The following is a 25,273-nucleotide window of genomic DNA, read 5'->3' on the forward strand; positions in this document are numbered from 1 at the left end:
TGATTATAAAGATATTCTGATGATTTAATAAAGAATGAAGATTACGGGTCAACCATCGATAACGCTCCGGACCGCAGATTCTCTGCAGGGAAAACAGGAAGCTCGGGGAGGGCGGGGCTGCGTGAGTGACGCGGCGCGGCCACGCCCACCGGAAGTCGTGTCCGCATCGCAGGGGCCGCAGCAGCGACGCGCCGCCAGCTCTCATGTCGTCCCGGTGGCCGCGTTCGTGTCGCGCCGGAGCCCGCGGGGCGCCGCGGCTGTCGCGCCGTTGAGGGGGGCGCGGGAGACCGGGAGGAGGACGCGGTAGCGCCGTCGGCGGGAATCCACGCGAGAAGCGGGCGTCGGGGCCCCGTCTGCCCGGGGCGGCGGCCTCGCGGCCTGCCGCCGGTTCTGGAAGGTTCCGCGGGACCGGATGAGGCCGTCGTCGCGGAAAATGGCTCAGTGGCGGCGGAGGCTGCGGGTGTCCAGCCGCTCCCTGCTGGCCTTCATCTTCCTCTTCTCCATGTCCTCCACCTGCCTCTACTTCATCTACGCGGCGCCGGGCATCGGTGAGGTGACCCCGCGGTGACCCCGCCTGTCGGGCTCGGGCTTGTACAATACGCGGTATTAACCCGGATCAGAGGGGTAGAGAGACGATCAAACCACAATGCTCAAGTAATTCAAAAATGCTACTCAGATAACGTGGAGCATCATTTCAATTCAAATCAAAGCAAATTATTATCTTATTATCAGTTTATATATGTTATGCTGAATTGTGCATCGGGCTTAATTGTAATATTCATACAATGCACCGTATTTTAACTCCTGGTCCTGGCCATCATACGTTAAACTAAACAGCACTCATGTAGATTTTACACCCATGCATCACACCATCTTGGTCTTTTTAGTTGCATATATTGCATGAAAATTATTTTATTGAAGCGTTGCACAGATTCGACACCCGTTATACTCTGAATTATTCGGTGCAATAGTTGTTTCAGAATGCTTGTAGAGTTTTGGTTTTAACAAGTGAGACTAGTTTTCACGTGGCAAGTTTTCAACCTGCTTGTACGTTTTTTGTCATACGTTTTTAGATCGAGGTGCCCAGTAGTAAAGCATAAGTACTACGTGCATGCCACGCGTGTTCATAGTTCTGACCACTAGTTATGGGGACAAAGTGACTGATGTCATCAAAATGTCCCGTGCAGCAGATCGAGAATAATCCAAAACCAACATTTTATGAATGCAACTAAAATACGTCAAATATTCATGTACATTTTATTGCAGAATTTCCTTCTTTTCTTGGAACAATGACCTGATGTGTGTTCGGCTTATCACGATACTGAAACTTGATACCGATACTATTCCCGATACCGCAGGAGCTTTTAAATATATTTCATTTAATAAAGAAAAAGTCAAACACCATATACAACATACAGAAATGGAAGAAAACATGAAAGAAATGTGTTTTAATGTTTCTGAGCTGAACTTGGCATTAGAGAGCTGTAATCAGGGCTTTTTAAAAGGCTGCCTTTCTCTGTTTCACCTCCTCAGCATCCATTTTGGCGTCTCCCTCGCCTGACGATGGTGGCCACGATTTGCGAATCAAATTAACATTTAATAAAACACATTTACAGCGACTACAACGATTAAAATTGATCTTGAACCGAAATACTTCCAGACAAAACATGGGGTCCTCCAGGTTACCAGGGGAGGGGCTGCCCGCTGCAATGCCTGTTGAAAATGCCGGCGAATTCCATGAACCCGGCACATTTTAAACTGGAATTTAAGTATCGGTGCAAATTGGCTTTGAAGTTGATGAAAAATCTTAGTGTATAAATTTTAATATCTGAGAATCATTTTTTTATGTGTGTAGAGAAAGATATAACATTGTTCTCCATGTGTAGGAGAGCCTTCATTATTTTACATTATTATAACACATTAGATTGTTCAGGAAGGGGCTGTTTCAAAGAACTAAGGCTAAAACTCAGTAATATAATACTGAGTAATTTCACTCAGTATCGTAGGATTTTATAGTAACATATACTACGTACAGAATGAAATTGTATATAATTTTACGTAGTAATTTAATATTGCAGCATATTGTTTTCTGTATAATTATCATACATGTTATGTGGCAGGATTGTTGTAATGTCCTGTAGTGTCACTCATGTCTGCCAACTGCTATAATTGTCACCCATAGAACATCATGTGTTTGGCCTTCTTCCTGCCTCCGGACGATGTCCGTGTTCAGTCCACATGGGCTTTCCAGAAACTGGGCTAATGTGTCTCTCCTCCGGGTTAAACGCTGAGCTTAGAATGGCCTGAAGTGTCACGCGGTGTTTTCCACCTCCTTCCCGGAGCCCAGGCACGCACGCCTTTCACATCAAACCTGTTTTTCCACCCGCCTCTTTCTTGCTTATACAGATGGTTCCACCTCAGCTGTATTACAAATGTGGAAAAGTCGATTTTTAACGTTCTAGCGATTACCGTTCCTGAAACGAAGGCCAAAGGACAGGTGGCTGTGTACACAGATGAACGGTTTTGTGTTTCACCCCTACTGTTGTCAAGCTGTAGGTTTTTATCTCCATGGCTACTGGCACATCAAATCCCAAAGCAGAACGTCCTGTGTGGTGATCTGTTCAGCCGAAAATTGTAGAATATTGTCACATGATACCAAGTCAAAAGAAACTCGTGTGGGTTAAAGATGAATGTTTATCGTGGCTCAGAAAGTCCACATAGTCCAAAATGAAACATTTCCATCTGTTTTGTGGCCATGGAATAATAATCCTCTGCATGGAGACCTGCACCGAGCTCCTTGAATCGTGGAGGAGTAGTTTGTGTCGCACTTGTTTGCTTTGAATAAATTCTCTTTCTCGTCCCTGATTTCTATATTTTGGAGCAGGAGGTTAATTCGCTCCTCGTTCAGTGCGGACATTGCTCATTTGTTCTGGATTTATCCCTCATGCCGATAATGAGTATTGCAGATTAAAGTGTTTTAGTGGTGTCCTAGCGGTTAAGAATCCCGATCCCCACTGAGGTGCCACCGAGCAAAGCACCGTCCCCACACACTGCTCCCCGGGCGCCTGTCATGGTGCCCACTGCTCACTCAGGGTGATGGTTAAATGCAGAGGACACATTTCCCTGTGTGCACCGTGTGCTGTGCTGCTGTGTATCACAATGACAATCACTTCACTTTAAATTAGATTATCATCCTTTATTTTGCATATTCATGGAAGAAAGTGGACAGTAGATTATAAGAGCAGCAAAAATAAATAGAATAACTAAAAAAAAGTTTATATCAAAAGTACATTATGATATCAGGAAACTGCGAAATATAAATATGTATGAGTGTACTGGAAATATATAAAAATGGATGTAAAGTATATACGGTACTGTGCAATAGCTTAAGTCAATAGTGGAACTGGTTAAAGGTTTTCCATCCTCTCAACATTAACTGTGAAGGCACTATGTAAAAGTGTAAAACGTAGAAGTAATGCTGGTAAAATGAAAACGTTAATATTGCTGTGTAGAGATGGAGGTAGAAGAACTGGGCGTCGGCCTCTCCCGACGATCTCCTGCAAGTGAACGTCTACAGATGGAGAACAACATTGCATTGCAGCTCAGACTGCACACATCCTGTCATTGTTTAAAGGTTTTTGTCTCTCTTGTCCACTCAGAATCGTGCCGTTTTTAGTGAAAGTTGCTGGCCGGGTGGCGGACCGTGTCCTGCGCTCGTATCGGCTGATTTGTCACCGGTCTCTGTGTCGAGTGCTCAGAAGGAGGCCGAGTAATTTTGGCTGATGTTGCTCTGTGACGTCTCTCTCTCAGCAAACACGTACTACTTCATGATGCAGTACCAGGGCATGATGTTGCGGGACAACGTGCGCACCTTCGGTCACATGATCCGGCTCTACACCAACAAGAACAGCACCCTGAATGGCACAGGTGAGTGGCACAGCACAGTTTATTATTCCTGCCTATTTAATTTGTGTATTTAACGTGTGTGTGTGTGTGACGCGTCCCCAGATTACCCCGACGGGAACAGCTCCAGTGAGTTTGTTGTTCAGCCAACCACGTACCTGCCTGAGAACTTCACCTATTCCTTCAACATGCCTTGTCCCGAGCGTCTGCCTTCTATGAGTGAGTCCACAACGTCACCGTGCCCTGTGTTGAAGACGTACGAGGTCCTCTGCTGGTAATCTAATGTGTGTGTGTGTGTGTGTGTGTGTGTGTGTGTGTGTGTGTGTGTGTGTGTGTGTTGCAGAGGGTCCCATGGAGGTGAACATGACGGAGATTCCTCTGGAGGAGCTGGAAGTTTGGTTCAAACACCTGGGTCTTCAATACGGCGGACACTGGCAGCCCACCGACTGTAAACCTCGCTGGAAGGTTTGTATCGATGCTCGTTCACCCACGCGTACAGACACGCAGAGCCACTTGTGTCACGGTCACATTGCCATGCTGACGTCGCTTTTTTACGTTTTTGTCTGTTTTGGGTCAACATGTCGCTGTACAGACGCCTAAAACGTGTCCGTTGTACATCTAAAAATGACATTGATGCCAGACTGCATGCTTACTGATGAGTGTGTGTGTAATAAAAACATGCCCCGCCCACTTCCATAAAACACTTACATGCCTCCTGTGCTCATATCCATATGCTGCCATTCTGCTGACGTTTATTCTGCACTAACATGGTGTCTTATCCCCTCACTCCCCGGCTCACTCCTTCCCCCCCCCCCCGGGTCCGTCTGTGTCCCCCCCTCCCTCCCGTCTCAGGTGGCTGTACTCATCCCTTTCAGGAACCGCCACGAACATCTTCCCATCCTCCTCCTGCACCTCACACCGATGCTGCAGCGCCAGAGATTGCAGTTTGCCTTCTACGTCATTGAGCAGGTACACGAGTGGCCGAGATGTTGGGACACGTTGGGGACTTTGTGTGTCGCAGAACGTGTTGATTTATTGCTTTGTGTGCTGTTGTTCAATTTGAATTGAATTTGGTGTGTGTGTGTGTGTGTGTGTGTGTAGACAGGGACGCAGCCATTTAATCGTGCCATGCTGTTTAACGTGGGCTTCAGAGAGGCCATGAAGGACCTGGACTGGGACTGCCTGGTGTTCCACGATGTGGACCACATCCCGGAGAACGATCGGAATTACTACGGCTGCACGCACATGCCGCGCCACTTCGCTGCCAAGCTGGACAAGTACATGTACACGTGAGTCACATGACGGCGCTGACTGGCGTGGCGCTGTAAACACACCGCAGGGTTTTCATCGTACAGGGTCCAACTAACGCTCGACCATACGTTCTTTTTGGTGGTCTGTCTTACTTTTAGTTTTTATTTGTCTTAGTCACGTCCAGCCTCATTTTAGCCTAGTCAAGTTTCAGTTGAATAAACGTCTGAGCATTTTACTCTTATTTACCCATGAGTATTTTAGTCTAGATTTAGTGAAATGAAAACTGTATTTTAGTCTATTTTTTTTATTATTTATTTATTTTTTTTATAATGCAAGTAATGCAATTCTATTTAACCCAGTCAATATAGTACAAAAAACGAGTAGAACGGACAAAAAGGCATTACTTAACAAGGTCATCTTCCTGTGATAAAGTATCGAAATAACGTCTTGTCTAGTTTTTGTCAACCAAAGTGAAGAGATATTTTAGTACGTTTTTTGTCTTTAAAACCATATTTAGTCTTTTTTTGTTGTTTTTATTCATTAACAATATTATGCGAAATATTGCATTATAGTTAGTCACATGAACAGCGTTTACGTCTCGTAGATGAAGATATTTCTTCATTAGTTTAGTTGACAAAAGCAACACTACCCTCGACCATCTCTGAATTTAACGCGTTTTTGTGTGACTGTACAGGGAGTGCAGAATTATTAGGCAAGTAGTTTTTAGTTTGTTTTTATTTTTAGCTATTTTAGGGGGATATCTGTGTGTGCAAGGGACTATTACTGTGCATAATTATTAGGCAACTTAACAAAAAACAAATATATACCCATTTCAATTATTTATTTTTACCAGTGAAACCAATATAACATCTCCACATTCACAAAAATACATTTCTGACATTCAAAAACAAAACAAAAACAAATCAGCGACCAATATAGCCACCTTTCTTTGCAAGGACACTCAAAAGCCTGCCATCCATGGATTCTGTCAGTGTTGCGTGCAGCAGCAACCACAGCCTCCCAGACACTGTTCAGAGAGGTGTACTGTTTTCCCTCCTTGTAAATCTCACATTTGATGATGGACCACAGGTTCTCAATGGGGTTCAGATCAGGTGAACAAGGAGGCCATGTCATTAGTTTTTCTTCTTTTATACCCTTTCTTGCCAGCCACGCTGTGGAGTACTTGGACGCGTGTGATGGAGCATTGTCCTGCATGAAAATCATGTTTTTCTTGAAGGATGCAGACTTCTTCCTGTACCACTGCTTGAAGAAGGTGTCTTCCAGAAACTGGCAGTAGGACTGGGAGTTGAGCGTGACTCCATCCTCAACCTGAAAAGGCCCCACAAGCTCATCTTTGATGATACCAGCCCAAACCAGTACTACACCTCCACCTTGCTAGCGTCTGAGTTGGACTGGAGATCTCTGCCCTTTACCAATCCAGCCACGGGCCCATCCATCTGGCCCATCAAGACTCACTCTCATTTCATCAGTCCATAAAACATTAGAAAAATCAGTCTTGAGATATTTCTTGGCCCAGTCTTGACGTTTCAGCTTGTGTGTCTTGTTCAGTGGTGGTCGTCTTTCAGCCTTTCTTACCTTGGCCATGTCTCTGAGTATTGCACACCTTGTGCTTTTGGGCACTCCAGTGATGTTGCAGTTCTGAAATATGGCCAAACTGGTGGCAAGTGGCATCTGGGCAGCTGCACGCTTGACTTTTCTCAGTTCATGGGCAGTTATTTTGCGCCTTGGTTTTTCCACACGCTTCTTGCGACCCTGTTGACTATTTTGAATGAAACGCTTGATTGTTTGATGATCACGCTTCAGAAGCTTTGCAATTTTAAGAGTGCTGCATCCCTCTGCAAGATATCTCACTATTTTTGACTTTTCTGAGCCTGTCAAGTCCTTCTTTTGACCCATTTTGCCAAAGGAAAGGAAGTTGCCTAATAATTATTCTCACCTGATATAGGGTGTTGATGTCATTAGACACACCCCTTCTCATTACAGAGATGCACATCACCTAATATGCTTAATTGGTAGTAGGCTTTCGAGCTTGGAGTAAGATAACATGCATGAAGAGGATGATGTGGACAAAATACTCATTTGCCTAATAATTCTGCACTCCCTGTATTGTGTATATATATATACATGTACGTGCGTAGATACGTATTTATTTAGCATGCAGCATGTACCCGAATCGTGCCGCTATTCCGTTCTGGCCGGCGTTCCAAAGGCCGTATCTGTGGCGCCGTTGTCAGGATGATCACTGGCAAATATTTGTCCTGTTAAGGCAGAATGGCCCTACGGCATATGCGCGCTCGCGAAACAAGATCCCGAGTGTGGACACACGATCACGTATGGAGTCCATCGCCATGACAACATATTGAGGCTCAGGAAGTATGTCGTTTGTCAGAGGGACGTCTAATGATGTGTGTCTCTGTCTCTTTTTTTTTTTTTTTTTTTTTTTTTTTCCATCCAGGCTTCCCTACAACGCGTTCTTCGGCGGCGTGAGCGGCCTCACCGTGCAACAGTTCCGCAAGATCAACGGTTTTCCCAATGCATTCTGGGGCTGGGGGGGCGAGGACGACGACCTGTGGAACAGGTGGGGGCGGAGTTAAATGAGTTCGGGATGTGGGTGGGGACGACGTGTGAGACGCACACGGCTGAAGTGTGTTTTCTTTTTTTTTTCCCCCCAGAGTGCACTATGCTGGATTTAATGTTACACGACCGGAGGGGGAAATCGGCAAATACAAATCAATCCCACACCATCACAGAGGGGAAGTGCAGTTCCTGGGCAGGTCAGTACCAATATATTGGTTATATTTACATTTACCGCATTTACCAGACGGACTTATGCAGAGCGACTAATAACCAGTAGTGACAGGGACAGTCCTTCCCTGGAGACACTCAGGGTTACGTGTCTTGCTCAGGCACACGATGGTAGTAAGTGGGATTTGAACCTGGGCCTTTACAGGCCAGTGTGTTACCCGCTAGGCTACTGGCACTGTAACGAGCTCCGCCCGCCTCTGACCACGCTGTCTGCTGCAGGTACAAGTTGCTGCGCTACTCCAAGGAGCGTCAGCACCTCGATGGCCTGAGCAACCTCCACTACAGTCCAGAGGTGTCCGTCACCGGCCTGTACAAGAACGTCAGTGTGGACCTGCACCCAGAGCTGGCGCCCATCAGCGACTACTGAACACACCCCTGCACACGCGCGCGTGTGTGATGGGAGAGGAAGGAACGTGGTTGAATAGAACTTGAGCAGTCTGTGTTTTTGGGGTTAGGGGGTATCGTTACTGTGTGTGTTGGACTCTCCCAAGTGCATGTTTGTGTCCATAAGCTTTAGCTGCTTTAGTCCGCGTCACGCTGCACGTCAGGAGGCGGGGATTTGCCAATGTCAACCAATAAGATGTTTACATCAGAGCCTTAACTGTAATAGGCTGTTGGCTCGATATCGTCACTTCCTGTCGGCGCACTTTCCGCTCAGCTGTTAGATCAGCGCTGCCGCTGTACCATACAAGCCAACAGACTGTTTTTTTTTTACACTACGCAACGGGTTCATTTTTCTACACGTATCATTTTAAAGAAAAGGCCGCCGAGTTCTTGTGCGTGACGTAAATGGCCGGGTATTTATTCCTGTTTTTTTGTTTTAATCGAGACGCGCTCCAGCGTGTTGCGGCATGGGTGGAACGTCAGCGTACCTGCCTTCAGGTCACCACACACACTCACGTCTTTTTTTGGCAGCTATATAGATTTTCTTTACTGGAAAAAAAAAAAAAAAAGGCTAATAAACAAATACAAAGAATGAAGTGCGTTACATGGGCCTGACTTTCTACACATCGAACAGTGTGTAAATGTAGGAAGCTACGCAGCGTCGTGCATGCCTTACCTTCTCCAAATCTTTAATTTATTTTTTCTTCTCTTACAGAGAGAGCGCGAGAGAGAGATGTATTTCCTTTCTTTCTTTGTGGCTTTATTTTTTCTATTGTGTTTGAAGTGCTGTTAGAAACCGGTGGGAGGAGGCGGGGTTTGTGGGAGTGGGAGGGGCACTCTGGGCCGACGGGAGGCCAGGTGTGAGGACGGCCGCGTTCTCGAATGGCTGTCGTGCAGTCGGGGGGCCATGAAGACTTCTGAAGTTTTGAGCGCCGCTAGTTACCAGAGGACCAGTGTTGGCGAGCGCTCGTCCACACGCATCGTCACGTACGGTGCACGTGCATATGCTGTGTAAATATATTCCCCGCGTTTATTCACTGTACAGTACCGTCTGCTGGCTTTTACACTTTTTAGATGTTCTGTGCTTTTTTTTATTTTATAAATATTACTTATTCCCACGGATCTTCACCAATATTTGTTAGTTGTGCCCCTTTCTCCAGGAAATATATGAGCGCCCGTCTCCCTGTTTACATAGCAACAGTTACCAAGGCGCTGGGCTAAAGTCTGTGTTTGATCTGGCCCCGTCGTACATGTCACGCATTTCGGTGAAGAACGTCCCACCAACCAAGGCAAATAATTCCCGAAAAACTGAGAAGGCTGATTCTGTTCAGGTGCCAAAGTCTCTTCCTCCCAGCCCCTCAGTGTGTGTGTGTGTGTGTGTGTGTGTGTGTGTGTGTGTGTGTGTGTGTGTGTAGGAGGACCATCTCAAAGACTGAGTGTGTGGAAGTGTGTCATGGTCCAGTTCGGTTCTGTTGGTGGTGCTTGTGGTTGTCGTCTTTGCATCACTGGTGTGTACGTGTGTGTGTGTGTGTGTGTGTATGTATGTGTGCAGACTGAACCACATTTTAAGCCCCGCCCGGTCTGTTTTTGCTGAAGGTCCAACCCGAGTGAAAGTGATCACAGGACAGTTGTCGTAGTTTTACATCTTCTGCAGTATTCATGTTTGTGCCTTTTTTTGTTTTTTATTTTATCATCACTGGGGACGGGGCGGGGCGGGTGGTCAAAATGTAATTAGAGGTGACACATATTTTCTAAATTAGATTTTTATTTTAGTTTGTTATTATAATTTAGTTTGGTCTGTAGAGCTGAGGTACCTGGCCTTTGCTGACCCTGGTGGTGGGGTCACCTTAACACCAGTTTCGTGTGACTCTGGCTCATTCGATTGACCACACTATCCCGATTGGAGAATCTTCCGTTCTGCCAGTTCACTGCAGTTCGCTGTAACGATCATTAAAGTTTACAGTTGAAAACGTGGACTGGAGTCTTCTTTTGGTCTGTGTTGTCTCCATGTATATTTGTGCGTCTTTGTGAGGTAGGTGTGTGTGTGTGTGTGTGTATGATTTCCTTAGTCTTAAAATCAGATCTGAAGCCTTTTAGTGCAACGACTAAATGTTACGTCGGCTTCAAAGTTGGCTGTATGGGGGCACGGTTTAGGGTGGCCACCCCTCCATGAGGGTTAAGCTGAAAAATTTGATTCTTATTTCAAGAAAAGTTTATTTTTGGGGTTGTTAATTGGTAAAGTTACGACGCCAGCCCTCCTTTTACACCTGTACTCAACTTGGTATCTCCTAGTGGTCTCAGGAAGGTCCAGAACAGCAGCAGAGACCCCGCGTGTTCGTCTGTGTGTGCTTGGTGGCAGTTATTTGTGGGCGTCGGCCACCACCGCGGTGGCCGTGTAGGAGAAGGGGCTCAGCAGCAGGGCCAGAGTGTAGTGCCGATGTCCTCCTGCGTGTGCATCAAACACCACCTAAACACACACACACATATATAGAGGAACAAGCACGTTCTTCACCCCAAACTGTATCCACAGCATCAGCATTCACACCCGGCCCACGCTGGACACGTACATCGGCCACCTCGTGGAACGGAGTGCGGCCTTCCGCCTTCCAGTACGCCTTGGTGTCGAACTCCACCCGATACACCCCGGCGGCGAAGTCCTGTTCCGCGATGAGGTCGTGAACCTCCCCGCTCGCGTCCGTCTTCCTGAGAGAGGAAGGGAGGAGCTCTGAATCCCCGCGACGCTCAACCAATCACATTCGAGGCAGAATTCGTACCCGCTGGCGACCTGCGCCCAGTCCCCGTTGGCCCCCCGCCGCGACACTGTGAGAGCCACGCTCCCTGCAGGCGCCCCCTTCACCGCGTCCAGAATCTTCACCATCAGCGGGCATTTGGCATCTGACCCACCGTGGTCCTATGGTGAGGGTCAGAGGTCAGATTAACGTCATGACCAGGGTCAGGTGACAGGAAACTAAATAAACAGATAAATGCCCATTCACAGAATCCTGGAATATAAACTTTTTATTCTGGGGCGAACAGGGAATGTAAGTACATGGTCAGAAACATGTTTCATTCATTAAAAATGGTTCATTAACGCTCGTAGTACCACGTAAACTTCGCCATGCTGGTTTCAAGCATACGGTCCTTTTCTCACCACGTAATTCCTTATTTTATAGGGATTTTGGAGCGGATTTTCTGGTATTATAACATCATGCATATTTCTGACTGCTGGTGTCTCTGTTCGCATACGATTAAAACTGATACCTCCACAATCACCTTCAGCACTGCACTGCACTTCATGTACACTCTCATGTACACTCTTGGTATACATCCTGTAATATCTGTATTATCTGCATATAAGACTTAGATCGTCTACTATATTGTACTGTTCATTGTTTATTTATACACACTTATAGACCTATGTACATTCATACATAAATTTATATTCACTATATATATTTTTAAACATTATAAACATATTACACAATTTGTACAAATAACACTTATACACGTCCTTACACATTGTTGTTGAATTCTTTTTATACTGTACTGACACCATCAACCGGAATCAAATTCTTGGCCAATAAACACGATTCTGATTCTGATGCCTCTACTTTTACTCACCACTGGGGCGGCGCCACAGAGCAGCAGAGACGAGGCCAGGAGCACACAGATGGAGGTCTGATTCATGTCTGATGATGTGCAGTTGTGCTGGCCGCGGACGCTTTATATACTAGAGGCCGGGCCAACGGGATCATCACACACACACACACACACACACACACACCGACCCGCACTGACTGTTGACTTGGCAAATAAATACGCAGTCAGTGACCTCACGCAGTGCTCTTTTTATTTTTTCCTCCAAAATATAATGAGGAGCAGCAGTTGGATAGTCGCCGTCCTGAGCTGATCCGCTCCCGGACATGTGAAATTCCGTACCGCGGTCCAATCCGCCGCGGGGCCCAGGTACACGTGGAGGAACGTTTACCTGGATTCACCTCCCGAAAGGTCGCGCCGGGAACAGCCCCTTCCTGTGTGTTCATCAAACAAGCTTTACCCATGAACTGCTGCGATGCACGCCGTGTTTGTGAGGAGGCCCGAGAAGGCCAACTGAGTTTCAGTAACCAGGAGACAAGATGGTTCAATGAGAACGTCTGTACTCAAGCCAAACTGGTTTTTATTTCAATTCATGCAACACATTCCAAAATGTTGATTTAAATCAAATGAATTTGTACTGGTCCAACAACATAACGTCTTTCTTCCTGACCATTTCTGGACAATGTGCATGTTTTTTAAAGATGAGATTCAGTGTGGTAGGTCTGTAGCTTGGGGCAGTGGTGGCCTAGCGGTTAAGGAAGTGGCCCCGTAAACAGAAGATTGCCGGTTCGAATCCCGATCCGCCAAGGTGCCACTGAGGTGCCACTGAGCAAAGCACCGTCCCCACACACTGCTCCCCGGGCGCCTGTCATGGCTGCCCACTGTTCACTCAGGGTGATGGGTTAAATGCAGAGGACAAATTTCACTGTGTGCACCGTGTGCTGTGCTGCTGTGTATCACATGTGACAATCACTTCACTTTGATCAGTATTTTCTGGAAGTGCAGTCCCAGCAGGTCCTCCTGTGATAATCACCACCCCATGGTTTCTACTGAAAGAAGACTACGTCTAATGAATGAAAGCGAGTTGCGGGTCACATGCCAGGTTCCTGCCACCTCACTGCTGTTTGCATGTCCCTTTTGGGCTCTTGGGTCCCTTCTTGATGGAGGATTTTTGATGTTTCCCACCCTTACTGCTGGCTATAGCTTCTTGCTGGTTCTCAAATGACAATGATGCCTCCATGTCATCTGGTTGCTTGGTCTGCATGAGAAATGCACGGCCAGTGGAGCCTTCACCCGGTGTTTGATACTCCATCCCAGACGAGTAGGTGCCATCCTCTACATCCTTGTCCTCAGCCTCACCTGGGAGTGCCTGTTCCATCTTTATCGTCCCGAAATCTACATCTGCTGTCCGGGTCCATGATTCCTCAGCACTCTCACACCCCGCATTTCCCACTGCGTCCACATCAGTGCTCTGGAGGCTGGCTTGCAGGACCTGAGGTTCTCCAAGACTCTGATGGGTCCAACATGTGCTCACCAACTCACTGGCTTCACCGACTATCTCTAGCTTTGTTCTGACAGTATCAGCCTCAGGTTCATATCTTTTTGGTGGCTCTTCTGCCTCTATCTTCTCCCATTCCTCACTGTCCTCCTGCTCCATTCCATATTCATGCTCACTGTCTGCTTCTTCGTCTGACTGAGGTGTGCGATGATGAAGGCTTTCTGAATGAGATTCTTCTACTAGTCTTTTTCCTAATGAATTCATTGCTGCTGACTCAGCCATAGTTGGATTGGCATCTTCATCAGATGATGCAAACTGTGCAGCCCCCTCCTCTTCTATACCACTGTGGTCTTCATCTTCTGACATATCAGTGCTTTCAGAGGTAGCTTGCATGATTCTCCCTTTCCCCCCAAAGCCCTGATAGACCCGTTTTGTGCTCTCCAACTCGCTGGTCAGTCCTCCTCCTTCCATCGGTGAACTCAGATATTGAGCCGTTGCTTTCTCCTCTTCTTCACTTTCATTCGGCTCCTCACCCATTTCACACCCACTCTGTGTTTCTTCTCTCTCCGACTGAGGTGTGGGGTGCTGAGCATGAAGGCTTTCCGAATCAGATTCTTCTTCTTCTGTTCTGTTTCCTGGTGGCTTCATGGCTGCTGATTCAGACACAGAAGGACTGGCATCTTCATCTGAAAATGCAAACAACTCCACCTGCTCTTTTCCCCACCCCTCCTGTAAAGGTATGTTCATCCCTTCAGCCACTGAACTAATATATTCTGGATCTTCTACGTCAGTACCACTGTGGATCCTATCACCTGAGATTACTGCACTCTGGTGGGTGGCTTGCAGGTCTGTCCCTACCACTCCACTCCACTCTCTTCTCACCACACCTCCTCTTCTCAGACCTGCTTTAACAAAATTGGTCTCAGCATCATCGCTCTTGGATGGGTCCGCTGAGTCTACTTCATCTTCTTCATCCTCTTCATCACTTTCATTCTGCTCCGTTCCCAATTCAGACTCACTCTCTACTTCTTTTCTCCCTGACTGAGGAGTGCGGTGATGAACGTGGCTTTCCAAATCAGACCCTTCATCTTCTACTAGTCTTTTTCCTGGTGGCTTCCATCCTGCTGACTCAGCCATAGTTGGATTGGCATCTTCATCAGATGATGCAAACTGTGCAGCCTCCTCCTCTTCTATACCATTGTGGTCTTCATCTCCTGACATATTTGTGCTTTCAAGAGTAGCTTGCATGATTCTCCCTTTCCCCCCAAAGCCCTGATAGAACTGTTCTGTGCTCTCCAACTCACTGGTCAGTCCTCCTCCTTCCATCTGTGAACTCAGATATTGAGCCATTGCTTTCTCCTCTTCTTCACTTTCATTCGGCTCCTCACCCATTTCACACTCACTCTGTGTTTCTTCTCTCTCCAATTGAGGTGTGGGGTGCTGAACATGAAAGCTTTCCGAATTAGAGTTGTCTCTTGATGGATTCATTGCTGCTTCGTTTGAAGATCTGGGCTGCAATGTCTCTTCCTCTTCCCACTCCTCTTCAGAAAGAGTTTTGGTTTGCAACCAAGTTTGTTGGGATTGTTGGGTTGAAACCAATGTGTTTTGCTGAGAAATGTCAGTTTCTTCAATTTCAGTGTCACTCTCCCTTATCTGGCTCTGCATTGAAGAGCATTCCAGCTGGTCTGCCGGCTCGTCCACATTTTCTTCCTCATCTTCCTCATGTGGTTCCCCTGCTAATTTTGCTCTATTCTGCTCTGATTCAGTACTGCTTGTAAGTGACTGAGTGGTTGCATAGTCTTCACACAATTCAGAGGACACGCAGTGCCTAGCATCTTCTTTCTCATCCACTTCCCCCTCAGGGTCCATGACTGGCAAGGCACCAAGCGCTTCTGTTACAAACCTTGAAGGCTCTGTTGAAGGCACTTGAGCCAAAGCAGAGCTGATTTCAATTTTTGATGTTATCTTCTCTCTACCAGGTTCCTGAGGACTCCCCAGTTCCAGAAAAGAGAGATTCTCCTCCTCCATTGAAGTATCATTTCCACTCTTGGCTGGTACAGCAACCAACTGATTTTCTTCTGTGTGTCTGAGGTGGATCGAGGCTGGTGGCTCAATTGCCAAATCCTCCCTTTTGGCTGAGATCATGGTCTGATGTTTCCTGTCCCTCACACCTACACTATGGAGTGGTTCCTGCAGGCCAGAAACATCAGTGGTGTCACTCATCCCCCTGTGTTCAATGCCAATCGCACCCACGTAGCCGGGAGGCGTCGCTCCGCCCCCGACATCCATCTCCCTCCTGCCTTGCCTGTCCGCTTCCACCACACCATCTGCTGCTTTACCTTGAACAGGGACTGCAGGAGAGATGTGTGTCTGGATTTGCTGAGAGCCTGGGATGTGGTAATTCATCCAAGTGGGGTTACTGTGGAGGAGCAGCGTGGGTCTGGCCGCAGCATCCTGTAACACCGGGATCTGGTTTAGCATGTACGTCCCCCGTTTCAGAGGTGGCCCTTCTGCCACCAAGACGGTGCTGGTGACCTGTGGCTTCACGATGTAGTAGAGGGGTTGCTGTTGGAGCAAGACTGTCTGACTGGGTGCTCTGAAATTCACATTTTCTTGTAGGTGCATGCTGGGTAGGGTGAAGGAGCTGTTATTAGCCTTGGTGATGCCAGAGCTGGTGCTCTGTACCTTGGTCACTTCTACTGAACTGCCAGCATCTAAGCTCACTGGCCTGCTGCTGCTTTGTCCAGATGCGACTGTGTCCTGAGGGATTTCCTTTGGTGGGCGGCAGATTTGTGCCAGAGTGGTGAACTTTGGTCCCAAGTCGTCGAGGAAATGTAAATCGCTGTCTGATTCCAGCAGGCTACAGCAGCCTACAGAGCCGGTGGTCGAGCTGTCCCCTTCATAATCATAAACCAGCAGGTTGTCATTCAAGCTGCACTGTAGATCTTCAGACATGACTTTCTGCAGAGAATACATAAGAAATGCTTTTTAAAATTGTAATCATACATACAGAATCCTGACATTGTTTTTTGCACCATCTAAGACCGATTGTCAAAGTCTACGTTATTGTCATCTCACTATATACACGGACACAGAGAGACGAGATTGTGAAGATTTGGAGATTCACAGTGCGCAAAAAGACAAATAACACACAACACAAAAACATGACAAAGGACATTGTGGACATTGTGGACATTGTGCGCTGACCCATAAAATAGAGCAGGTTGAGACAAACCAGACAAACCAGGCAGACAAATCGCAGCAATGAGTGTGTGTGGTATATGATATGCTATGACAATAATGGAAGTGGAAGTGGTATGAAATGATATGATGACCATAATGACCATAACACCGCAGCACAGTGTGATGTAATAAGAGATTAAAATTGGCAAGTAAATGTTGAGTCTGAGCTTCCTGTGAGCTCACCTTAGAGTAGTAGCCATGCAGAAATGCATCAGGTAGAGCCATTTCGTCGTACAGGTCCACCTCGTTTGATGTGTATGATTGGTATTGGGTCCATCTGGGTCGTGTGGATGGTGGGTTCTGATGGTGGCCAAACCCATACTCAGCATCCACCATCCAAGCACTTATCATCTCTTGATGAACTTTGTTAGCTGTCTTGCTATTAAAGCTTCCAGATGCAAGGCCAGCTAGCGCCATTGTGGAAACCTTTGCAGTGGGGCTGTAGCCAATGGGGGCGCAGAGGAGAGGCACTTCCTAAAATGCAAGCACAACACATGCTGCATGTAAGGGAATTCCACAGATTTGCTGAGTGCTCTGCAACTAATGTTAAGTGAAAGGGACTGAGACCTGACAATGTGACAAGGTGTTGTTGTGTATATGTTTTACCTTGTCATCCCCTATACCTTCAGTGTGGTATGGGATCAGATACTCTTTAACGTCAAAAGGCAGGTCAGCAAAGCGCTCTGATATCCCAACAGCAGCGCCACACTGGCAGAAGAGCAGGAGGAGAGGAACAACTGTGCACACACAAAAAAAATTGCCAGTAAATACATTTACAGCATTTATTAGACACCCTTATCCAGAGCGACTTACAATCAGTAGTTACAGGGACAGTCTCCCTGGAGCAATTTAAGGTTAAGTGTCTTGCTCAGGGACACAATGGTAGTAAGTGGGATTCGAACCCGGGTCTTCTAGTTCATAGGCGAGTGTGTTACCCACTAGGCTACTACCACCCTAAATACCGAAGAAGTCCCAACACTGTGGTAGATTTAGAAGCAGAAGTAACCGCATTGGAACCAGAAGACCAAATCACAGGTTCAAACCCCAATTACAATCTAAGACTTCATCTTAACCCTTTCTTGTAGTTTCAGTGCTTTAGCTTTTGTGAGTGTTTGTTCACACTAATATAGTTCTGACATATAGTTGTGGGACAAATAAAGGATCATTTTATCTTATCTTATCTTAGTATGATTATAGTATATTAAGTATGTTGCATATTGCAACCTGGCTTTTGGTCATTTATGTTAATGAATATTTATAATATTATTCTTATATATGAGGTGGCAGTGGTCAACAAAATCAGGTTCAGATCCTGTTAACTGCTTGCATACTGCTGCAACTCACGCAGCATGAGCCCAAGTCCGAGCAGCAGCAGACCGAGAGCAGGAGCTCCGACTGTGGCCGAGGCTCCTTGTTGCATTGCCCGGAGGTTGCAGCCTTCCCCAGCAGTGCACGTGCAAACCTCCAGCTCCACCTTCTGATGGTCCGGGCATCTTACACCCTGCGAGTCAGATACCTCCACCATGAGCTGGTACGTCCCTGGCCACAGTGGCTCCAGAGCACTGAATGCAGCTGTTGTCTCTGTCGGGAGGACAGGAAAGGACAGTGTGTCCATGCGTAGTGTTCATGTGATGCAACATGAACAACATGCAGCAACATGTTTCTGAGCTGGCTTACCACTGACATGTTCTACAGTCCACTTTCCTCTAGTTTCCTCTGGGATTATCTTAAAGGACAGTGGGCCTGAGTCGGGGTCCTCATCGACGGCGGAGATGTTCATGCCTTTATTGTCAGTACAAACACTCTGGTGTGTGCTAGTTAGTTTGGGACAATGGTCATTGATGTCCTCGACCTTTATGGCTATCGTTCCCGTCACTGTTTTTGATGGGGCATCTAAGAACAAGTAAATGACACTGGTAACTTGACCTTAGACAACATTTCAATAAAGATATCGGATTTTTCCGTGCTTGGTCATTAGCTGCGTTGCTTCTTTATTATTTATACTGACAAATAAGTTGCGAACCTTCACAACTCTTTATACTATGTGTTTTTAGCTTGCCTTTCGTCATGCAGAGGATCTTGGCAACGTAAGTCCCGTTGACCACGTAGGGTGACTCTCGATCAGGTACCTTGTTGAGCATGACCTCGGCTGTGTCTTCATTAATGGTAAACCAGTTGTCAGGATCGGAACCTTTAGCATACCTGACAATGTGAAGAGGAAAGTGAAGGGATTGTCGGTGTGAAACACCACACAATGACATGTGACCTCTCGTTTAACCCGTCACCCTTGGTGAGCAGTGGGCAGCCATTTGGGAGCAGTGTGTGGGGACGGTGCTTTGCACAGTGGCACCTTGGAAAATCGGGACTCGAACCGGCAACCTTCTGATTACGGTGACGCTTCCTTAACCAACCACTGCCCAGCGCTGCAAAGATTCCGTTAATTTTGCATCGGAATGGTACTAACCTGACATTTTCTGCCAACTTTCCAGTATCCCCATCCACAGCTGGGTATGTGGTGACCACTTGTGGAACTTTAACTTTCGCAGGGTCTTCTGACACCGGCACTTCCTTTATTTTGGGTTTGAAGCCTGGTCCATCCGGCATGTTGTTCACTTTGATTTTAATCGGGTAATTTTTACCGGGTGTTGTGGCTGGCTTGGAACCTGGCTTGGTATCTGGCTTGGTGTCTGGCTTGGAACCTGGCTTGGAACCTGGCTTGGTATCTGGCTTGGTATCTGGCTTGGTACCTGGCTTGGTGCCTGGCTTGATATCTGGCTTGGTGCCTGGGCCAGATTGAACAGGTCCATGTCCTCCACCAATGCCACCTCCTCCTCCACCACTACCTCCTCCTCCACCACCACCACCTCCTCCTCCTTCTCCGCCACCACCTCCTCCTCCTTCTCCACCACCTCCTCCTCCTCCGCCACCACCACCTCCTCCTCCACCTCCACCAGCTCCAGCGCCTCCACCAGCAGTAATTCCTGGTCCTGCCAGATCGACCTCGAGCCCCAGCGCAATGGCAGTTCCATTAACCAAAGGAGCAACATTCTCAATCATCAACTTAAGGTCCATTTCTTCAATAGCCTCATAGTCCACAGGCTTTTGAATGTGATGAAGACAATTACAGGGGTGACAAAAAATAAATTATGACAGTTTTAAAATTGTGTCCCTTCATGCTTATCTGATTTCATTCACATAGTTTTGGAGTGAAAATGGTGTATGTTCTAACCTTCACCACCTTCAGGATTCCCTCGTTGGTCACAGGGTCCGTTTCAATAGTAAAGATCTCCTCCTCATTGCCTGAGGCAATATTAAAAACCGCCCGCCAGTTATCAGTTTTCACTAAATCCTTATCGAAAGCTTTGAGCCGCATCACCACCACATTCACTGCTCCTTCGTCCACGTTCCCGGAGTACTGTGAGAAAAATTCATATTCATATTTCAGAGATAATGTCGGGTATATCTTCTGGATTTACAGTAATCGGAAAATATTGCTTGATAGTTTTCCGGATCTTAAAGGTCCCCTATTATGAATATTTTTTAGTCTTAGTGTCCCCTAATTCTGTATTTAAAGTCTCTTTGAAATTCAGCCGTGGTGCAGAACTACAGTCCCACACTGATATTTCCCAGGACTGTAGCTTTAAATGCTAATGAGGAGGAGAGAGGCGGGTCGAGGAGGAGAGTGGCCTATAGAAGTTCAGCGGGCTTTCACAGAGATTATCAACACTATCCACCAACCACAATGTTTGGCACAGACGGGAAGTCGTGTTGGCGTCCCGAACCGCCAAGGTGCCACTGAGGTCCCCTTGATGAAGGTCCTGTCCCCACACGCTGCTCCCCGGGCCTCTGTCATGGTGTCATGGTGTCAAGGGCGACGGTTAAATACAGAAGTTTCACCATGTCACCGTGTGCTGTACCACAGTGTGTCGCACTGTCACTTCACTTTTATTTTTTGTCACATTTGTTCTCATGTTTATTTAGGGGAGGGGCGGTAAATTCTCTGGGCGGAAAAAGCATGACAAACAGGAGGTAAACTTTCCCCTTATGATGTCATAAGGGGACAAATTCCAGATCCGACCGCCTGAGCTGCTGATTTTGACCATGACACTGTATCACATGTGACAATCACTTCACTTTGACTTTGAAATCATCTCACAAAGTCACATTTTCATAATAGGGGACCTTTAAAGAGAAAGTGATGACTACCCACAATGTTTTCTTTGCTCCTAATACCTCTTGTTCATCACAAATGTAATATGCAGCTAGATATTCAGGGTATTCATTCACGCATCCTGCTCATATTCAGAGGGCATGATGCTAAAAGCAGCTAATCAGCATTAATGGTTCTTCACATTCTGCCTCACCGATTCTTTCTCCAGAGTGGGTGCGTTGTCATTGACGTCTTGCACGTCAATCAGGACCGTTCCAGTTCCCGTGTTGCCTTCAGCCGCCCCATCCAGATCAACTCCGTGCACAATCAGTTTGTACAAATCGTGTGTCTGTACGTTAACAACGAACAATAAGAAGAACAACAGAGGTTCCAGAGGCCATTTTGAATGCGGACTCACCTCTCTGTCCAGCGTCGGTTCTTTTACCACGATCCTCCCGGTGCTCCGGTCAATGTTGAAGACACGCCCAGCTCCTGCTGGATCCTGACTCACTATGCTGTAAGCCACCTTCGAGTTGTTGCTCCCTGTTTCGTCCGCGTCCGTGGCAGTTATCTGCGTCACGTACGTGCCTGGAGGGTCATTGAACGGACGGAATGTTAGTCCCCCCGGTCCCCCAACGGTGAGCCCAGGCGGTCGTACGTACCCGCAGGGCTGCATTCTCGGACTGATGCAGTTTGCATTTTGAACGTTGGCGCGTTGTCGTTTTGGTCCGTCACCCACACCCTCAGCAGGATGTCAGTCTCTGCCATCGTTCCGTTGCGGAACCTCGCGAAGCCTGTCAGCTGCGTGGAATGAAATGCACGTATGAGACATTGCTGGGGTGTCCAAACGACAGTCGCACCCCGACTCACGTTGAACTCCGGGATCTTCTCCCGGTCCAGAATTCCCGTGATCCTCACAAAGCCGTCGTCCGGGTTCACCACGAACAGGTTGAAAGGATTCTGGTCTGCGCCCGCGCCGGAGAGGCCGTACAGCACGCTGGCATCCTTGTCTTTGTCTGACCGAATCTGGGGCAACAGATAATGGGGGAAAAAAGACCATTTCCGCCTGAAATGCGCAGAAGTCACAGATTTTCACTTGAATTCTTCCCACTTTTCAGGTGTCTAGACCAGCAAATCAAGCTTTGTGTTAATGGCGGTGCTTCTGCTGGCTCACTTTAGCGATGAACTCCTTCTTTGTGTGGTCCACGTTCTCCTCCAGCTGGGAGGGGGGCAGCAGCCACTCACGCTTCACCCGGCGCTTGGCCTCCGCCTCGGAGCCGAGACCCTGCAGGAGAAATGCTGCACGTTGGTTTTCTAGACCTCCCGCAGGTGTTCTGTTCCAGGCCGGGTTCGGGTGTGTCCCTGAATACCGGGTGTGTCTGTGAAAGCTCCATCTAACACGTCTCTGTGGATGATGGTGATGCGGAGGAGTTGACAGCCGTGTAAACATCGCCAAATATGCTGCGCTGACTTCTAAACTCTATCTTCATGGTCCAGTGTGGTGAAAACCAGCTGGGGATAGCATTCATATTTAAAAACTTCTCATGACAGGAAGGTTCGTGTGCAGAATAGGGTACCCTGTTCCACAGAAGGAACCTAAATGACTTTTGCCTTGTATGTTACGGAGTCTTATTAAATATGTTCATGTATTGTCTTAAAAAATGTAAACTGAAACAAGAGTGAGGTTTGCAAGGTGCGTAGCTTTGCTTATCATACTTTTCCCACGTTTCCCAATCTGTTTTACATGACCTTCTTAAACCAATTCCATCTCTGAAAGGTTCGGTTTCTTATATTTATAATCCAATGTTTAATTGATGTGCTAATTCACTAACCCATCTGAAGATTTGGGACAGGAAATTCCTGATGAGATTTGGGAGGAGGTTCGTGGATCATCTATTTGCGCTAGACTTCAGACCTCATACAGTTTAAAATCTTACACCGTTCATATTACACTAAGCTGCGGTTATCACAAATCTATGAGGGTGTCAGTCCATTGTGTGACCGATGGACAGCAGTCCCCTGCCAATATTATTCATCTTTTCTGGCTTTGCCCTTCATTACACCAGTACTGGACTGAGATATCTGACATGTTGTCAGAATTTGTGGGGAAAAAAAGATCCCGCTTGGGGCTTTATTTGGGGTTTTCCCCTCACCTCCTTCATTGTCTGCCCATCAAAGGAACGTGCTGGACTTTTCCACCTCACTGGCGAGAAGATTAATCACCAGAAACTGGAAATCCTCTAAACCTCCCAGTCAAATTCACTGGATACGAGATATTATTTATTTAGTTAAACTGGAAAGGATAAGAATTTCACTTAGGGGTTCCCTTAAGACATTTAAAAATTGTGTCCCTCGGTTCTCGGTCTGGTTAAGAGTAAGAATTTCCCTTCAGTTCCTGGGTGATACAGTTCATGTCTCGGTGGAGCTCTGCAGTGGTGGTTATTTTTTTACAGGTTGATTGTGGGGGCGATTTTTATTTATTTATTTGTTTCCTTTTTTAAAATGTTTTATTGGGGTCTAGACTGGGGATTGTTTGAGCGGTTTTCTTTTGTGACCTCTTGAGAATATGGTTTTTGCTTTAATTCCAAAAGTAAAAAAAAAAAATGTGCACACCCGATGTATATCTATATTCCATATCCGAGTGAAGATTACATGAAGACATACATTCCAGTTAATTCCATGAGTAATTCCGGGGAATTGCATGGTTTTCCAAGAACATTGTGACCAGTGTGAATATTTTCACTGCAATCCAATTTCATGCCTTTCTTTTCTCCTTTTCCTCTCCTGCAAACAGCCAATCAGTTACATTTCAGACAAGAATAATTTCTGACTTTTCTCTAAATGTCATTTTAAAATGTCTTCAAAAATTCTGTCATTTTGTACGGTGGCGCAGTACAAAATTCTGGTGGCCTGGCGGGTAAGGAAGCAAACCAAGGTGCCACGGAGGTACCCTTCATCTAGGTTGTCTTATTTCTGTCATGGTGAAGATTGGAAAACGTACATTTTCTGCAAAAAAAAGTTATCGAACAAGATAAAAATGTATTTTAATAGAAGTTGTGTCTTCAGGACAGTCACTCCTCCATCATGTAGGACCTTGCATACCCACTTCTGAAGGTCTACATGTGTCAGAGGACACCTTTGGCAGATTTTATAGCCCTGTTGTTTGTGCATTAATGTTTTGTGCACAAACACACACACACACACACACACACACAAATGTGGAATAAACAGCAGTTTTCAACACACACATACACACACAGACTCAGATTTGCACTGAACTCACCGCTACGGACCAGAGGACAACCAGCAGCAGTCGGCTGATCCCAGGCGACATCTCTGTCCAGGCTGCAGGAGACTAATTCACTTCTTGTGTGTGTGTGTGTGAACCTCTTGTAAGCTGTTTTCTCTTCTATCCGTATGCGGCAGAGGAGTGTTTTATATCTCCAGAGTTCGGGTTGTCCTGATACACCCCCTGTGATCTGGCAGCGCTCCCTCACCGTGCGAGATTCTCCTCCCCATGCTGGACACGATGGGTGTGTTCGCAAATTCAAAATACCCAAAAAATATTTCAGTTGGTTCTCACTATGTGCTAACGTGTGTATGTGTGTGTTTGTGTGTAGGTTTGAGTGTGTGTGTATGTGTAGGTGTATGTGTGTGTATGTGTGTGTGTGTGTGTGCGTGTATGTGTGTGTAGGTGTGAGTGTGTGTGTGTGTGTGTGTGTGTGTGTGTGTGTGTGTGTGCGTGTATGTGTGTGTAGGTGTGAGTGTGTATGTGTGTGTGTGTGTTGTGTAGGTGTGTGTGTGCGTGTATGTGTGTGTAGGTGTGAGTGTGTGTGTGTATGTGTTTGCGTGTGTTGTGTAGGTGTGAGTGTGTGTGTGTGTGCATGTATGTGTGTGTAGGTGTGAGTGTGTATGTGTGCGTGTGTGTTGTGTAGGTGTGTGTGTGTGTGTGTGTGTGTGCGTGTATGTGTGTGTAGGTGTGAGTGTGTGTGTGTATGTGTGTGCGTGTGTTGTGTAGGTGTGAGTGTGTGTGTGTGTGTGTACATGTATGTGTGTGTAGGTGTGAGTGTGTATGTGTGTGTTGTGTAGGTGTGTGTGCGTGTGTTGTGTAGGTGTGAGTGTGTGTGCATGTATGTGTGTGTAGGTGTGAGTGTGTATGTGTGTGCGTATGTTGTGTAGGTGTGTGTGTGTGTGCGTGTGTTGTGTAGGTGTGAGTGTGTGTGTGTGTACATGTATGTGTGTGTAGGTGTGAGTGTGTGTGTGTCTGCGTGTGTTGTGTAGGTGTGAGTGTGTGTGTGTGTGTGTACATGTATGTGTGTGTAGGTGTGAGTGTGTGTGTGTGTGTGCGTGTATGTGTGTGTAGGTGTGAGTGTGTGTGTGTGTGTGTGTGGTGTGTGCATGTATGTGTGTGTAGGTGTGAG

The 25,273-nt window shown here is 46.7% G+C and overlaps 3 protein-coding genes across 3 annotated transcripts; 1 reads left to right on the top strand and 2 right to left on the bottom strand.

Moving 5' to 3' along the window:
* Positions 1-144: 144 nt before the first annotated feature.
* On the top strand, positions 145-10,334 carry b4galt6 (UDP-Gal:betaGlcNAc beta 1,4- galactosyltransferase, polypeptide 6). Its single transcript, XM_028961599.1, has 9 exons — positions 145-548; positions 3,811-3,927; positions 4,009-4,122; positions 4,247-4,368; positions 4,756-4,872; positions 5,005-5,192; positions 7,631-7,753; positions 7,848-7,949; positions 8,200-10,334. Exons 1-9 carry the CDS (start codon positions 413-415, stop codon positions 8,345-8,347), a joined length of 1,167 nt encoding a protein of 388 aa, XP_028817432.1. The 5' UTR covers positions 145-412; the 3' UTR covers positions 8,348-10,334.
* A 28-nt stretch (positions 10,335-10,362) lies between these two features.
* Positions 10,363-12,814, bottom strand: ttr (transthyretin (prealbumin, amyloidosis type I)). Its single transcript, XM_028961600.1, has 4 exons — positions 11,986-12,814; positions 11,139-11,275; positions 10,932-11,067; positions 10,363-10,831 (listed from the first exon to the last, which is right to left on the bottom strand). Exons 1-4 carry the CDS (start codon positions 12,049-12,051, stop codon positions 10,724-10,726), a joined length of 447 nt encoding a protein of 148 aa, XP_028817433.1. The 5' UTR covers positions 12,052-12,814; the 3' UTR covers positions 10,363-10,723.
* Positions 12,815-12,818: 4 nt separating this feature from the next.
* LOC114769657 (uncharacterized) lies at positions 12,819-24,389 on the bottom strand. Its single transcript, XM_028962851.1, has 15 exons — positions 24,136-24,389; positions 22,027-22,137; positions 21,723-21,878; positions 21,515-21,653; positions 21,271-21,440; positions 21,067-21,201; positions 19,932-20,117; positions 19,648-19,801; positions 19,167-19,545; positions 18,762-18,904; positions 18,380-18,595; positions 18,047-18,283; positions 17,309-17,439; positions 16,886-17,176; positions 12,819-16,420 (listed from the first exon to the last, which is right to left on the bottom strand). The coding sequence occupies exons 1-15, from the start codon at positions 24,184-24,186 to the stop codon at positions 13,076-13,078; spliced, it is 5,844 nt and encodes a 1,947-aa protein (XP_028818684.1). The 5' UTR covers positions 24,187-24,389; the 3' UTR covers positions 12,819-13,075.
* Between the last annotated feature and the right edge of the window lie 884 nt (positions 24,390-25,273).

Source organism: Denticeps clupeoides, chromosome 19 (genome assembly GCF_900700375.1).
Source record: "Denticeps clupeoides chromosome 19, fDenClu1.1, whole genome shotgun sequence".
Lineage (NCBI taxonomy): Eukaryota > Metazoa > Chordata > Actinopteri > Clupeiformes > Denticipitidae > Denticeps > Denticeps clupeoides.